Genomic DNA, 17500 nt, shown 5'->3' with positions numbered 1-17500 from the left:
GTATGCACATGATTATTCGTTGAAGGGACAAATTATACCTTCCTAGTGCTATTAGTACCATTGTTGAGTCATTCTGCCACTAACTAAACCACTATAACACACAATGTGTGGACATTTCACAATTTACTAAAAATAAACAGTCTTTTACACCCATTTGTTAGCTATGGCTGAGGCATTCTTAAAGGGCACAAGTCTCCAGTTAGCAGTAGACCATGTTCAGTCATTACCCATGTATAGCAGTAAACCAACAGTCCCAAGATTTTACAAGTGAAGAATTCTTCAGTTTTCAAAAACAAAAAAAAATAGTGCACTTCAGTTTCTCCAGTAATAAAACAATGGATTTTAAATGGATACCGTCAAATGGAACACTAACTACAACTAAATTTAATCCTGGTGTCTATAACTAAAGGTTTGCTGTATTCTGTCTCTGTCTCTCTCTCTCTCGAAGATTCGATAGAGAAAGGAAACTTCCAGGCAAGTAAATCCCCGAAATGATCTCTTGGCCTTAGTGAGCCTACTAAGGAAAGCAAGCTCTAGCCCCACTCCTTCCTGTTGCACTTGGAGTCATTCCGGGTTCAATCTTGGGGCCCCTCCTCTTCAGCATATTCATAAATGATCTTAATACTGCCTCCTCTCAAGCATCTGTCCTACAATACGCAGATGATTCAATTCAATCCTCATGTGCAGCTCCACAATAACAACTTCTTACAGTCACACAAAAAGCCTTCTCTGATATTGAAACGTGGCTAGCAAACTCGCAACTCATTCTCAACCCTAATAAAACTAAACCTATATCTTTCATCCATCCAAACTTACTAACTCCCCCAACTAACTTTTATATCACTGCTAGTAATACTACGGTTTTCCCAGATTCCCAAATAAAATTGTTAGGCATTTTAATCGATTTCACGTACACATTTCTAACAGAAACAAAAAGATTCACAAGAAAATGGGAACAATGTATCGAAACAAACTTAACAGACACACGGATGTCCAGTAGGTCAGTTTAGTCATGCACCCAAACTCTCGGGCATACACTGATGTAGCGACAGTCAACCTGTTAGCTTGCCTACAGAACGTTGACAGAAAAGTGTAACCCTGACAAAACCAAGTCATCATGAGGGGAATAGTTTTTCAGAAATTGCCACAGCTAAGAAGTGTAGCAGGAATTAGTCAAGGTGGAAACACCAACACCTTCACCACTTTGCCTGGTATTGGGTTGCTTACTGCAGTTTTAAACAAGTTTATGCAGACAGATGTGACTGTAAACATTTTTTGCCCTGACAAAATAACTAACTGGTATGTAACATACTATCTGTTTGTGTTTAGTTGTGCAGTTCGTTTTTACCCCCTTCTAAACCTACACAGTATGCACATCACTCATGGCTATTTCCAGCGTCTTGTTTATAATGATGTATTTCATACTTTGAGGTGAGATACTGCCTTGCAAAGAACACTACCCTATGCATGAAGAACTGAAGGTAAAGCTTTTCCCTGTACTTTGTAAACACAAGACTAGAAACACTTGTATTGATTTTTCCAGGAAGCTGCAGGCTGTCAGCCGGAAAGGTAAGCTTTATTATGTGAAGATGACTTTTTATGTCTGCAAGAACAATGTGTTTCCATCTAATCATTCCAGCAGCATTTTTTTTTTAAATGGGGCCCACAAATTTAATGCTGACACTGGGGCACTCAATGTGGCACAATTTCACATTCCAGGCATTGGAAGCCGGCTCATCTAGCACCTGGTGGCCATTTCTGATGCAACACCCCATCTCAGCTCAAGTGAAGAGCGGCTTTCACTGTAACAAGTATAGTGGTCCACTTATCCCAGTCTGCTTCCTACATCCTGACCCGCAACCCCTCAACTTGCCAAGTGAAGACAATAAAAAAGATTTTTAACTTTCTCTGTACTGACAAAAGAATGCAGGAAAATACAGTTGTGCAAGTTAAACTTACCATAAAAGATAATCGAATGATCCCACCATAAACTTAGATGGGTTATATCCTGCATAGGATACGATGGCCAGCCAACTTCCAAAGCTTCAGTGCACACCTTCCATGTGCCCAAATTGTTAGCTCAAACTAATTCAAAGTTGGGGTTGGCCACCTAGCCATTTGAAGCTTTCATATCAGCTGAGAGAGAGGCTAAGCTCTGAGAGAATATTGTTGGGAAAAGAAAAAAAAATACATGCGCACACCCTAGCAAGTAGTTCCTTTTTGACAGAAATTTCTCAATTAACAGGCTAAGTATTGCCAGCAACAATTTCCCCCAAGGGTGGGCACAACATTTTAGCTAAGCAGGAGGAATTCTCTTCTCCTTGTCCTATGACTGGCAAGAGTGGCTTTCCCTTGCAAACTAAGGGGGCCACAACAGCCTCTGAGGATATCTAAACCCCATTCCATGGTGGCTGCATGGACTATACCAGGGGGATCCCAAAAAAAATGAGTGGTCTGAGGAATCATATTTGCTCTCAGTAGTCACCTACCTGCGGCTGAGGCATATTGTAACCATCTGCTGTGGTGGCAAAGGTTGCTCAACAATCTTTGCGCTTGCAAGAAGGTCCAATCTTTGCGCTTGCAAGAAGGTCCAACTGAGTAACCAGTATATTTGTCCCATGGTCAAGCTGAAAATGGTACTTGTTTCCAGGGAAGCTTAGCAGCAATAGTCAGTAAAACAGGAAAGCAGTAAAATACCCCCTTCAGAAAAACAGTAAAACTCCCTTTAGCCATAGTTATTCCACAGAAGAATATTTTTTTAACAACTTTTTGCCACAAAAGTGTGCTGCTAGTTAAAAGTACACAAGTCTTAAGACAGACAAATATTGTTCCTAGTTTAAAAGTTTGTTTTATGTAAAAAAGTGAAGGGTTTTCCCTGGAAGGGAACTTGCCTGTTCAGCAATGGAACAGCATTAAATGTCTTCTGAAAGCCTGTAGAGGAGCAGGAAAGCTCTGAAGCTTGCCTCCTAAACCTGGCTTTTAGTTACCCTGTTAGTTTGAGCAGAGCTATGTGGAAGGTGCCCTGAAGGTTTGGAAGCTGGCTGGCTGTTGAATCCTACACAAGATGTAATCCATTAGCTTGGACTACTGCAAAAACAATGATCATAATAGGGTTGGGGGAAGGGAGTACTAGGCTATAATTAACTTCTGCACTTCTTGATCACATCCCCTAACACTTTGCACCCAGGGTTGCTGGCCCATTTGCCCCACTCTTGCTACTGTCTATCTGCCAGGCATGTGTTAGTGCTGCTCTCCTTCTGATGTTTGATTTTCCTTGAACTGCAAGTAACTCAACAGATGTCTGTGTGCGCGTCTATATCATAACATCCACAGCTTAGGTTGTCTAATACTTGATCGACACCTAAGCGTCGAACACGTACAATAGCAAACGGCCACATCATCGAATTCTTTCCTCTGGAAAGAATTTGTGTGGCTGTCCGTAAACAAAATAAACTCACACATAGTGGGGGGCTTTGCCCCCCCCCACCTAACTAAATTATACCAACTTCGAGGTCGCTCTACGTTGTGGAAAGGGCAAATCTCCAATAACTACCACACAAATTATTTCCCGAGGAATGAATTTGATAATGTGGCTGTTCGCTATTGTAAGCGTTCGATGCTTAGATGTCTATTAAGCATTTGACAACCTAAGCTGTAGACAGTTCAATAGGAACCTGTGTGTGCGCATAAGGGAATGTTGTTTTTTTTTTTTTCCCCCTCCTTTCTCAAAGAAGACCTGAGGAAAAACCTGAGACTTCTTTTAAATGCACTTTCTTAAAATTGTGCAACAGTTACATGCATCCCACTTGCATAATCTGACTAAGATCATTGCACTAGTAAATGAAACAACACAATATTAACTGATGCACTCCTTTTACACTGGGGACACACTTTTTTTTTTACACTGAACCCAGTTGAGCAACTAAGGCTACCTGAAGAAGTTGCTAATCAGAATAGCATTTTTGTTTTGGAGTAGAATTAATGCATGAAAATGAATTGGGTATAGTGGTCAGTTAATGTACCATTTATCTAATAATAGTTTATGTATCATGTAGATTAAAGCAAAGTCTATTTCTTTGTTTAAATATGAAGTGGGTTTTCAAGTTACATGTACAGTATGCATTTAAATGTTATCCAGAACGTTTCCACTAGCAAAGCTGCACTGATGCACATTTTGGTTTTAGGATGGAAAATTTGCAGTAAATTAAATGTGCAAGACTGATTCATCAAGACCTGAAAGTTTGTACAATTTTAGATTATATAAATTGTGTTTCATGAAACGGTCATGTGAAAATTTGAGACTTTTGGGTGGAAAAGGTATTGTTAGCTTCTGATTGTTTACTTATAAATTACATTTACATGTTTTTTTATTTTAAGTAAATGTGTACTGCATTCTTATAGGTTCATAGAGGGTTACTAGGTTAACAGCCCAAGAGCCCTTACAAGCCTAGCCATATTTGTTCAGTTGCCTCAATTGTCGGTGGTTAGGCAAGTGAAGTTCATAGAGGCAAGGGTCTATGGTAGTTAATACTGACCTCTTCTGTCCAGGAGGGACATGGGCACCACCCCAGGAGTGAATTTGTTGTCACCCGTCCATTGATTTAGGTTGTGTTTGAAGAGGGTCAAGGAGGAGCTTTGTTTCATGTGACTTGGAAGCTTCTTCCAGAGAAGTGTCAGTCTCTCGGAGATGTCCATCTTTCCAGCATGACCTGTTCATGGTAGAAGTTCCCCGGAGTGAGTGACCCTTGTGCAGAGGCAGAACTTAAATCCTACCCCCAACCACATGCATGTGGTGTAATACATTTTCCGCTGTAAAGCCTAAAAAGATCTGTCTGATTTTTGTTACATAAACTATGGTTAAATTTGAATGCATTCTTCAATCCAAGTATGTTAAGCATGTTTTAAATTTGAATGTTGCATAACCAGATACCAAGAATAGTTGCTTTAAGTTTACTAAAGCTTTACTTGTGCAACATAAACTGTAAGTAGGTAAAGACTTTTGTTCAAATTGGGCGAGTCATGTTTGTTGATTTGGAAATGGTCCGCATGTTTTGCAGACCTTTTAATAAATGCATTTTTCAATCTGACTGAATACACTTGGAGAGGATGCTGTGAGTTACTGGGCATAGATTAAGAGGTAGCAGTATATTAAATGTCTGGCAAGTAATGGAGCCTGGAGGGGAAAAAAAAAACACAGAAGTGTTGGAATTTGCCGATGAGGCTGGATGGAGAGGCTAAGATGGTATCTGTGTAGAAAATGTGTTGAGGAAGATTAGCAGTTATTTCTGGTCTTTACTACCGAAGGCAGTCATGCTAAGAGTGATGAAGTTATGGAGCTGTACTTTGTGTTAGTAGATCAGAACAGGTCACTAATGTACAAATAGGATGGTTAATGGGTGGTTTTAATCTGCTTTTGGAATCTCTCTTCATTCGCAAACGGCTAGATGGCGCAGAGTGATTCTTTATCGCTATTGGGTAGAGGTGAATTAAAAGGCTGCTTGCAGGCTGGGTTCCTGTAGAGTTTTAGTAGCAGACCTGCATTACTTGTGTAATGGCTATGTATTGCTGTCCGATCCATGGAGCCATATGCACGTGTACATTTTTTTTTTTATAAAATCCGTGCTGTGCTAACTTTTATTTGTTTTTTTCCAGCAAGTTGCCAGTGTGTCTGGCTCTTCCCTTAGTGGAATAATTGCACCTGTGTCTGGAAACAGCATTGGCATCCGGAGAGCAGAGATTAAGCAAGGCATTCGGGAAGTCATTTTCTGCAAAGACCAAGATGGGAAGGTTGGGCTGCGACTGCGTTCTATTGATAACGTGAGTATAATTAACCTGGGGGTGGTGGTGGAAGGGAGGGGACTGAGATAATGAAAAGGTAAAACAAAATTCTGTTCATGCTGCCCTCTTTTCATTAGTACAAATCGCTGTCCTGCATCTGTCAAGGTAAGTGTGGTAGAATGAATCTTGCAGTTGCTGCTGCCTCTGCCTGTGTTGTCTGCTGCTACTCCAGGGCTTAAGACCTTCACCAATTGTAGAGATGTGGACACATTCAGAAGTTAGAAGTGTAGCATACTGGGTGAATCAGAAATGCAGGCCTCACACTTGTCCTGATCTTCCTTGAACTTTGCAAGCACTGCGAGTGTGTTGGTTTTAGGGAAACTATTTGGGTAGGAGGTCGTGACAGATATAGATTGCCATTTTGTTTATCATGGTTCCTTTAATCTATGGACTTCTAACACATTACTTCACTACTACTTCCACGACTGTACTAATTTCCATTTCAGATTCAGACTGAGCTCACATACCAAGATTTTGCTACCTTATGACTTCAGACCACCTCATTTTATAGCCTCCTGTGGAAAGGTTTTCTATAGGTGTATCACAGGAACAGTGAAAAAAAAATGAACCCATTTATGTGGCTGTCACCTCAGTAAATTTGGTACACCAGAAAACATGAAGTCAAATGAAAGGTAACTGTTATTTTGCTGAGCAGTTGATTTACTCAGTAAGTGAAAGGACTTTTGGCACTTTTTCCAGAGCATTAAATTCTGAAGTAAAATCTAGTTACATAGTCTAACACACAAAGTTTTTCTCCCATTGGACAGTCCCCTTTATAAAAGGGGAATTTTAATGTACAAGGAGAGCTCAGTAAAATAAGCCGTACCAAATCCATGTGTCAAGACTGAAATTTGGTGACTGAAGCCACCTCTTCCATGCTACCCACAACTTACAAAGTAATACAGCAGAACAAATTTAGATTCAGCACTTCGGCATCTCCCCTAGGTTGTCATTTCTCTGTAATGGCCACCTTGTTTGGGATTACTGCTTGCTTAGTTTCTTTTTCCCAGCTAATGTTGGTCGATGCCAGTCCTCTCACTGAACCATCTGTCATTAAACTGAACTTTTTTCCATTTCAGAATTAGTTTAATAATGTAGTTATCCTTCTCATCCTCATGAGTATTTTGGTCGCAGGCTGTCCATGAACAGAGTGTGACCATTTTTGCAGTCCTCCTTGCAGCTGTATTTTTACATAACTTATTTATTAGATACACTGTCCGACTGATCTACAAATCCAGACTATTCAACTGTTTCAGTTATGTTATAAAAATGTGCGTTGTGTTCTAAATTATATTAGCTATCTCAGAGCTAGCCACTTGGAGTAAACATTGGCTGTAGGTGTTTAGTCATATTGACTAATGTCACCAAAAATTGGCATTGATATTTTGCTGTTGATTGAGTTGACGACCTGAGTTACTCCGATTTACACTAGGGACCCATGCTAACAGTGGAAAGGCTGTATATGCCCCTGTTGGCTAGTGAGTGCCTGCCATAAAGCCCAGTAGCCCAGGGTCAGTAAGCTGTTGGCCAGCCGGTGTCCAGTTGTCCAGCTTTTGTTACCTGGGATAGCTCTGAGAGAAAGCAGGGTGTAGACCTACTCAGTCTGACAAACATTAAAAAAGGATTTGCTACACAGTGTAGGTTCACTGACTGAATACAGCTTTGAAGTGGATGGCATGATGGTAAAGGGGAGGTTGAACATCCTATGTATCCAGGAGGTAAGGTGAAAGTACAATACAGCAAAACCACTCTGCCTGGGATCCAGAAGCTACTACTCTGGAGGAGGACAGACTAGAAATGGTATGGGAATTGAGAGAGAGAGGCTTTAAAAGACAATGAAGGGATGTCATCAGAATAGGTGACACTCATGGCAATTGCACTTCAAACTAATGATAGAGTGAGTATTCGTAATCTGGGCCTATGCCTCACAGCAGGGTTGTTGATGGTGAGGAAAAGACCACATTCAGACAGTAGTTGAAGGGCCTAATAGACAAAGTGGAACAATATGAATTGGTGTTGATAATGGATGACCTAAATGCACATCTCGACAGATGGAACAGGTTGAGGACTGCCTAGGTCCCCATGAATGTGGCAACAGTAATTAAGGAGAGGCCATTCTAGACTTCTGTCTGGCAGATCACTTGATGGTGGCCAAGAGAGTGTCACAAGATCACATACAAAAGTGGCCAACATGCAACTAAAGACTTTCTAGTATGGAAAAGGCAATGGGGTAGAACTGGTGATTGCAGAGTCATCCTCAGTAAAACAGTCAGCCCACAGCATAAACCACTGGTTTCCATAATCAGCTGCAAGCAGTAGTCGAGGAAGGTTCTAAGTTGAGAGACTAGGCTGACAACCTGTAAGTTGACTGCAGAGACAGCACAAGATTTCAGGGAATTACTCTGGGCACTGGCACCTCAGGAAGAATAGCAAATAGATGGAGTTGAAAAACAATGACTGCACTTGAGAACAGCATGTATAACTACAATTGAACAGGTACATGTCCGCACCAGGCATGGAACAAGGTACATAAGGAAAGCTGGAGACTGAATGCAAAAGTCCAGAAGTTCCTAAAAAGAATGGTGTGCAGTAAAGAGTGGCAAGTCTTTTGTAGGAGTACTGGTTGGTTAACAAAGGCTAAGAGGAGTTACAGTAATAGAGAAGGTGTCATCAGATATACTCCACCAGTTTCTGGAAAGTGCATCAGTAGATGGCACTAGGTATCCAGTTGCAAGGCAAAGACTGATAAAGAATATAGTCACCTCGTAAGGGATGCCAGCAACAACCTGCCCACCAGTACACAGGACACCAAAGATGGATGGAAGGAGGAGTCCTAGCAGCTTTTGAATGAAGAAAACACTACAGAAGTTGTACTGCCCCAGACAGTGCCACTATTTGTTTATCAAGCACCCTATCCAGAGATTTCTGTCACTCCATGAAATCTCTGGAGAGGGTGCTTGATAAACAAATAGAGCTGTAGAAAGCAAGATGGGACATGAGTAGTTCCTGATTCAGATCAGGATAAAGCACAACTGACCCAATGTTTACTGTGAGACAGATAGTTGAAAAGAGTACAATTGGGCATTCCTAGACTTATAGAAAGCATGTGCCAAGGTCCCAAGAAAGTTGATTGGGGCAGTCCTATGGTGGTTGAAAGTCCCAGAAATTAGTACAGACTATGAGCAAGGACCCAATGAAACAAGTATAAATACTGTTTGGAGGGGTTCCCTATGGGTGTGGGTGAGTATCAGGGTTCAGCTCAGAACCCACTCCCATTTATACTGGTGATGGACTTTGTTAGCAAATGGATTGGTGAGGACAGTTAAAGTTGCTGTATGCAGACAATGTAGCATTACAGCAGATTCTGAGCAGGAAAGGATGGCGTAATGGAATGCAAAACTGAAGGCATATGAAATTAAACAAGAGTGCAGACAACACCGTTGTCATGGCAGCAAATGGGGGGGGGGGATCGAGCTGAAAACTAAGAAGGAAAAATAGTGGAACAGGTTAACAGCTTCCAAGTATCTGGGAGGGGTGGTTGACAAGGTCAAAGATAAAATCAGAGGGGCTACAGTGAACTATCAGAATATCAGGGGTAACGTATGACAGAAGAATGCCAAAGAAGCTGATAAGCAAGTTGCAGAGGTCAGAGAGCAGATTACTGTGGTTTGGGCACATGCAGAAAATCTGAATACTATCTGGTCAAGACTTGGGACAGACCGGAGGAAACAAGGGTGTGCATTGAAGAAATTGGAGTGTGAGAGAAGGCCTGCAACAGTCACACCTGACTATTGAAGGTAGGTGAGTGGCATTGAATTGAGAGATGGCAACAGCTGACACAACACCCTGACCCCATGTACAGAACTGTGGGGGGCTGGTGACAGTGGGTACCTTCTGCCAATGAAACTAAGCATGACTTGTGTTGACCATTCTAGGAAGCACCTTTTAAATGTGTACTTTACAAAAGCTGCAACTTGCAGTGTAGTACAATTCAAAGCCAGCCAAAATAACTGCAATGTATGTAATAAAACTTGCTAAAGCATGTCTTGCTAGACAGCAAAGCCCTGCTGCAAAAGAAGCTTCTACTGTTGCTCATAGTACAGCAGTTGCCAATAGAAGTAACTTGGTAACACGGACAGACTACAAACTGCAGTTGTTGGCAGGTAGAGAGAAAGTTGTCAAATGTCCCAAATTGTCATGTATAGCCAGTAGGTAAAAGTTACGTAGAAATTGTTAAAGCAGGTAACACTAAGATAAAATAAAGCAGCAAACCTACATCCCAGCTAGCAATTTGCCTTGAACACACCAAGTGCAGTCTGATGAAAGAAAACCATCTTTCTGTGGTCTTTTAGTGCTTCAGTCCACTTTGCCAACACAGGTAGTTAAATATACCCTGCCCATACAAATGTAGGATGGAGAAAAATGCAATAGATGTCTGTCATGCTATCAGTAAGATGGAACCAAGTGTGTAACACGAAATTAACAAATAGTGCATTTGCTTGCTGCAGGACTCCAAGTATCTCATAAATGTCCACAGCACTTAATCAGATGGAAATCCATCTTCCTCTAGTCCACTGACATTTCAGCCTCTTCAGCATCTTCCTCTGCACACTGCAGAACTCTTTGCTCTAGATACCACTCTGCTTCCTTTAATATTGAACTCACTCTGGTATTAAAACTCCCAACTCAATGGGTATTCCACTAAGCATATTGGCAGCAAGAAAAGCATGTTTGTATCAGACCCGCCAAATTTTAGCTGGTTTTATTGCAAGCAAGTTTTATAAATGAAATCAGAAAAAATGTAGTGTGCTCTGGCATCCATTCTTTGTCGATGTATGTTGTACCCCCCAAAGTCTGTACAAGCTGACCTTCCACCATGTGCATGTATTAGCATAGTGCTCATACTACCTTTCCTACTCACGTTCCATCACCAGTACGTTCTTAGCGATGCAGTCACTTCAGTGGTGGTTGTAGGCCTCCATGGTCTAACACGTACAGCTCTCTCCCTCCGGCAAAGCATAATCACTAGAGCCACGGTCTACACAGGATTTTACTTGCATCTTTATGTGCCTCTTGCCTATGTATTATTCATATTAAGTGTCGTCATTCTCTATAATGCATTGTGGCTAACGTTTCCAATGCTTCTCAGCTACATCAGTATTGTAATGTTTGCACAATCCCCAATGCAACAGTCTTGCCACATTTTTATGCTTTTCAGTGAACAGACCCTCTGCCATTAGTGTATCAAACTCAGCAGTAAGATGTGCGACTGTTCCAGTTCTGTTTTACAGAACCTGCATTTTTCTGTTTCTCCCACATGTTCAATGGACTTTGTAAAACAATGTGTATGTAGTCCACGGTCTTGGGCCATCAATATTAACCATTCATATTTTGGTTTAAATTCACCTCTCCTTAACCATTCCTGTGTCAGATCCTGATAGTAGACATGAGGTTGTTCCAGGAGATCTCTGTACTTGCAGTTGTGTTTGTTTCATCTACATGTCTTGCCTTCTCATCTGATCCTTCTTGTATTCTTTCATTTTTTTGGCACATTCAGTTGCTGCCTGATTTTTTTCTACTGGTTTGATTTCCATTCTGGCTTGATGCCAATGCGTTTCTGCTAAACTAAGCAGGGAAGTAATCTTAGACGACTTCTCATGTTTTAAAATGTTCACTATGTTTGGATCTTGTGAGTTCAGCAGATATATATGCAGTCCTACAATTGTAGATCTGTACATGTAATCAGTTTCAAGGAGGCCCATACCTCCTTCAGAACAGGGAATATGTAATCTAGGTATACATTGATTTTTATAAATCATTTAGTAAGCTGCAAGCACTTTTCTTTTCCTGTCTAACTTTTCCAATACCTTTTGGTGCCAGTCACCCCAAAACTGTAAGTTAGAGCAAGAAGAGCAAATTGGGTTTATAGCTTGGACTTTGTCCCTAGATGTCAGGGCTGTTTTAAGTATGAGTTTTGGTTTTCTAAAATATTCCTAAGTTTTGTTCGTATTTGTTCATGTTTTATTGCTGATCCTTCAATTCCCAAATATTTATACACTCCCTCCTGCTCAAGATCCTTTATATTACATTCCTGTCCCGGACTGATATTTTCTTGGTCCTACAGATTTCCTGGATGTCCTTCAAGGATGCATCTGCAGTCATAACATATGGGTTGTCCTGCCTCAGGCAGCCCTTCGGTCGGCCGGATTCCAAAGTCTGGGTCTGGCCTCAGCTGATGTCGCACTTTCCCCGACGTCAGAGCGTCTGGGGTATAAAAGCATCAGCCGACGCCATCTTCCTCAGTCTTTCTTGTCGCACTTTCCCCGACGTCAGAGCGTCTGGGGTATAAAAGCATCAGACGACTCCATCTTCATCAGTCTTTCTTGCCGCACGGTGCCCGAAGCAGAAGCAGTTCGCAAGTGCCGGTCGGCCAGCTCCTTTGATTCAGCTACCGAAGACTTCGAAAAAGCTAAGTACCCCGTTGGGGACTCTTTCTTGCCTCAGCCGATGTCAGATAAAGTAAATAATTGTTTAACTTGTGGGAAACAAATACCTCATAAGGATTTCCACTCTTACTGTCTCCCTTGCTTAGGCCCAGACCACGACGTCTCAGCCTGCTCTGCATGTGCTTCCTTCAACCGACGAACGCTTAGGCGTCGGTCGGAGTTTGCGAATATTTTGGGGCTAACTTTGCATATATAATGCCGTCTGAGACTCCGACTTCACATGTAGTTAAAAAACAGAAGGACGAGGACCGACCCTCGCGACCCGCGGTTTCGGCTGAAACCTCGGTCAGGCCTACCACGAGTGTCTCTGTTTCGGCTGAAACAGAGTCCTCGGTGCTTCCTGTTGCCGAAACCTTACAACCGACTACCTCGGCTTCGGAGGCTCCGGCCGAGTCGGTTATTGAACTACCTGCGGAAACCGGTGTCCAGAACATGTCCGACACCATTCCTTTAGACAAGTCCACCCCTGCACGTGGTGCAGCCAGACCCCCTGCATCCATGTCCATTAAGGCCTTCTCTAGGGCTAAAGCTGCAAAACTAGCCAAAGCTTTGCCTCCCAGGTCTACCTCTCAGAGGCCCTCTACCAGCACTCAAATACTCAGCCTAGTAGAGGACCTTATCTCCTTAATTAGAGGTTCTCAACCTCACCCGGACAGGGGCTCTCTTCCACCTCCAGACAAAAGGCCCAGGGTTGAGCCCTCTGACCCCCACTCTTCAGATGAGTCTACGGATGAATCCGTGTTGTCAGAGCACCAGCAGGAGGTTTATTCAGCCTACGAGGATTTTGATGCTGAAGAATCCATTCCTTCGGCCTCCCCTCCTGAAGAGTTTTCTTTTGGTGAGACACTGCATTCTGTGAGAGAGCATTTCCAGTGGCAGGGCCAGGAATTTTCTGATTCCAGAAAAAGATGAAGGACCTTTTTACATTTGCCTCAGCATAGGCCTTTGGCTATACCTCCTGTTTTGAATGTTATTGATGATGTGTACTCTGATGCTAGTACTGCCCCTGATACTCTCCCTCTGGCTCCTGCCAAACCTGATAGGTACTACAGGGTCCCGGCTTCTCATTTTCACCTGTACAAGGCCCACACTGCAGATCCAGAAACCATTTCACAGGGCCCTAAAGGGGTTGCAGCTGCCTCTGCTAAAAATCCTTTACCTTCTGAAAGGGAATCTAGAGCTTTAGAGCGATGGGGAAAGAAAGTTTATACTTCTGCAACTCTTTCTATGACGGCATTAAATTGTCAATTCCATATGATTCAGTACCAAGAGTATTTGTTAGATGAATTATATAAGAAACTTTCCTCCTCTGAGCTCCTTGACCGTAAATCTCTTCAGGATCTGGTACATAACTCACAGCAGGTTAGCAACTATTTTCTGCAATGTGGTTATGATGCACTGGAAGCTTCGTGTAGGTCCGCAATGACAGGGGCAGTTATACGAAGGCATGCCTGGTTGAAGGAACAATCTCTACCGGACCATGTTAAAGCTAAGCTCCTGGATGCTCCCAACGGAAAAACAAAAATTATTTTGTTCCACGGCCCAGGAGGTCTTAAAGAAGTTTGAAGAAAAGGCAAAATCTGTGCAAACAGTCAAGGACTTTCTGCAGGTACAACCACCGAGATTCAGCAGAAATTGGCCTACTAAGAATTGGTCCTTTCCAGACTCAGACAGATCACAGAGAGGCAGGAACAGGCATACCAGAGGTAGGGGGCAAGCTAGAGGCCACTACAGAGGCAGTCAGTGGCAGCCACCCAACCAGAGAGGTAGTGCAGGAACAGCAACAACTGCTACACCAGGACAAACACAATGACTTATTTTTGACTCCGCCAACCAGGGCTCAATTAGAAGCACCATTGGGCGGAAAGCTTTCTTTATTTTCAGAAAATTGGCATTACATTACAAAGGGACTCATGGACATTGCAAGTAATAGACAAAGGATACAGGTTCCATTTCCACACATTGCCAAAAAGAAGAGGAATGCCAGACCTGCCACCAAATCAGAGGGCGGAGGCTTTGAAGCAAATCACCAAATTACTACAAATGAAAGCCATAGAGAAGGTTCCTCTCTCAGAACAAGGCCAAGGTTTTTATTCAAGGCTATTCCTTGTTCCAAGGAAAGAAAATCAATGGAGGCCTATTCTCGATCTGTCCGCACTGAACACTTCTCTTTGTGCTGAAATTCAAGATGCTGACCCTACAGCAGCTTCTTCCCATGCTGGGCAAGGAGTCTTGGCTGGTGACTCTAGATCTCAAGGAGGCATACCTGCATGTCCCCATTCGACAAAGTTGCAGAAGACACCTCAGATGTCTTGCAGGATCAGAGCATTATCAATTCTCAGCATTGCCCTTTGGCTTATCTACTGCACCCAGAGTATTCACGAAATGCCTGGCATTGGTAATTGCACACTGCAGACTTCAGGGGATTCAAATCTACCCATATCTGGACGACTGCCTGATACAAGCGGACAGCAAGACAAAATTGTTAAAGGACTTGGACTATGCCATCCAGCTACTACAGGCCTTGGGATACACAGTAAACATCCAAAAATCAAGACTTGTGCCATCCCAAAGGATAACCTTTTTGGGTGCAGATCTGGATACAACCACCCAAATGGCCTTTCTCACAGAAGAAAAACAGAAACAACTACCAGGTTATGTCAAGAATCTGACAAGACAAACTCGGCTAACTACAAGGAAAATCCTGCAGGCCCTGGGTTTCATGGCATCCTGCATAATACTAATTCCACAAGCCAGGCTACATAGGAGAAGATTGCAATGGTACCTAAGGAGTGTATAGACTCAGCACAGTCACAGCTTAGAAACTCTGATTCCAATCATACCTTGCCTTCAAAAGGAATTCCTGTGGTGGGCCCTAGCCTGCCAGACCAACAGAGGCTTGCCTTTCTTCAAACCAAAAACAAATCAAACCATCACCACGGACGCTTCAGACCGAGGATGGGGAGTACACATGGAAGACAAATGTATCCAAGGGCTATGGTGTCAAGGTCAGCTGCAAATGCACATAAACCAAAAGGAAATGCTGGCAGTGATGTATGCAATTGAGGCTTTCAAGCCTTTCCTTCAACAAGGCCACCTGCTAATAAGGACAGACAACACCACAGTTATGTGGTACATAAACAAGCAAGGGGGCACGCACTCCTACCCTCTATGCAGACTGGCTATGAATCTATGGGATCTTTGTTTGTTTGAAACTCAATATACAACTACAGGCCCAGTTTGTGCCAGGAAAAGACAATACTCTGGCAGACAGCCTAAGCAGAACTACTATGGATGCACACGAATGGATGCTGCACCCAGACATCTTCTCACTCGTAACGCAGACATGGGGAAGGCCCGAGATAGATCTGTTCGCCTCACCCCACAATCATCAACTGAAAATTTTTTGCACAAGGACATGCCATCCACAAGCATGGAAGGTGGACTCTCTCTCTTTTTCAGCTGGAAAGCCCGAAAAGTCTATGCTTTCCCACCAATCCCATTACTGTCCAAGGTTTTACTGAAGATCAGGGCAGAACAGCCAAAAGTGATTCTGATAGCTCCAGACTGGCCAAGGCAGCATTGGTACCCACTGTTGAAGAGCTTATCACAGACGAAACCGTGGCCTCTCCCATTATGGCCTCTTCTTCTGACGCAGAACAATTACAAGATCCTGCATCCCAACCTAAAGACCTTGCAGCTAACTGCCTGGAGGATACCATGACTCCTTCCCAGGACAGCTCATCCCAGAGGGTAAAGGACATTATTATGGAAGCTCGCCGCCCTTCCACAAGGAAGGCATACTCGGCAAAATGGAAAAGATTTCTCATTTGGAGCACAACAAAAGGCCTTGATGTGACAGTGATGAACATGTCACATATACTGGAATATTTAGCAGAATTGTTCCACAATGGCCTGTCTTATTCTTCCATTAAAATACATGCCTCAGCAATTTCAGCAGAATACAATGTAAATCCTCCTGTCTTCTCGCATCCTCTCAAGACAATTTCTCAGAGGAATCAAAAACATCAATCCTCCAAGGAGACCACCTTTGCCTACTTGGGACCTTAACTTTATGCTGGAGAAACTAATACTTCCTCCATTTGAACCAGCAGCATCGTCAGATCCACAGTTTCTATCCTGGAAAACTGCATTCCTTCTGGCCATAACTTCAGCAAGAAGAGTATCTGAGTTACAAGCTTTAATGGCAGTCCAGCCATTTCTTATTTTTCATCAGGACAGAGTTTCATTAAGAACCAACCCAACTTTTATGCCAAAGGTGGTATCTAGAGTATCCTTGAACCAAGCAATTAATTTGCCTACATTCTTCCCAAATCCACAAAATAAAGGGGAGAAACTTCTACACACTCTGGGAGATTCCAAGATGGCTGCCGACTAGATCAGTCCCTAGTCACTGAGCTCCTCACAGTTATGCAATACTAGACTTATTATTATAACCTTGGAGTAATATTTTTCCTCCGTTTTTTTCACAAAAGGATTCTCAATATTTTTTTACCTATCTGGATTATTTGTTGGTGTTGGTGAACTCGTTTTTGGAATTTTTTACCTCAGAACTGTCTTTGTGGCTTCAACTATATTGAGCACCTGCTACTTAGAGACTCCTCCCGGAACCTGCTATCCTGTTTTCACACCTCTACTCTGGGCATGGCTTCTAAATCTGACACCATGGAGACGCAGGCAACAAAGGCCAAATTTTCTTCAGTACATTCACCTGAGAAGAACACCAGTTCAAAAAGATTAAGAACTACTAAGCAACCTTCAGAAACTTCTAAAGTAAGTAGCAAAGATACAAATGACTCAAACTTTCATTTAGATGAACTAAAAATAGCACTACAACCTATTCAAAGTGCCATACAAAGTTTCTCAGAACAATTTACTGATTTTGGCAGAACTTTAAAGCAAATAAGTGAAAGAATGGATATTATTGAATGTAAAAATACAGCTTTAGAAATAAAAACAGAATCTTTGGAAAGAAATATTAAAGCTAAAGATAAGATTATTACTGAATTTCAAGCTAAGCTATTGGATCTAGAAGCTAGAAGTCGTAGAAATAACATTATTATCAGAGGTTTGCCAGAATCCATCAAACTGATAAATCATAAGCATTTGCTAGTAGGATTTGCCCTGATAATTAT

The 17500-nt window shown here is 42.4% G+C and overlaps 1 protein-coding gene across 1 annotated transcript in view; it reads left to right on the top strand.

Annotated features, from left to right (window-relative positions):
• Positions 1 to 17500, top strand: part of SDCBP2 (syndecan binding protein 2) — a 256656-nt gene that overhangs the window by 130287 nt on the left and 108869 nt on the right. The window contains exon 5 of the mRNA XM_044090435.1: positions 5653 to 5817. Coding sequence (XP_043946370.1) covers positions 5653 to 5817 — 165 coding nt within the window. The remainder of the gene's footprint in view (positions 1 to 5652; positions 5818 to 17500) is intronic.

This window comes from Protopterus annectens, chromosome 12.part0 (genome assembly GCF_019279795.1).
Source record: "Protopterus annectens isolate FY-2018-M chromosome 12.part0, PAN1.0, whole genome shotgun sequence".
NCBI classification, from domain to species: Eukaryota; Metazoa; Chordata; order Ceratodontiformes; family Protopteridae; genus Protopterus; species Protopterus annectens.
Note: the sequence above shows the minus strand (reverse complement) of the source record. Positions and strands in the feature narration are given on the sequence as shown.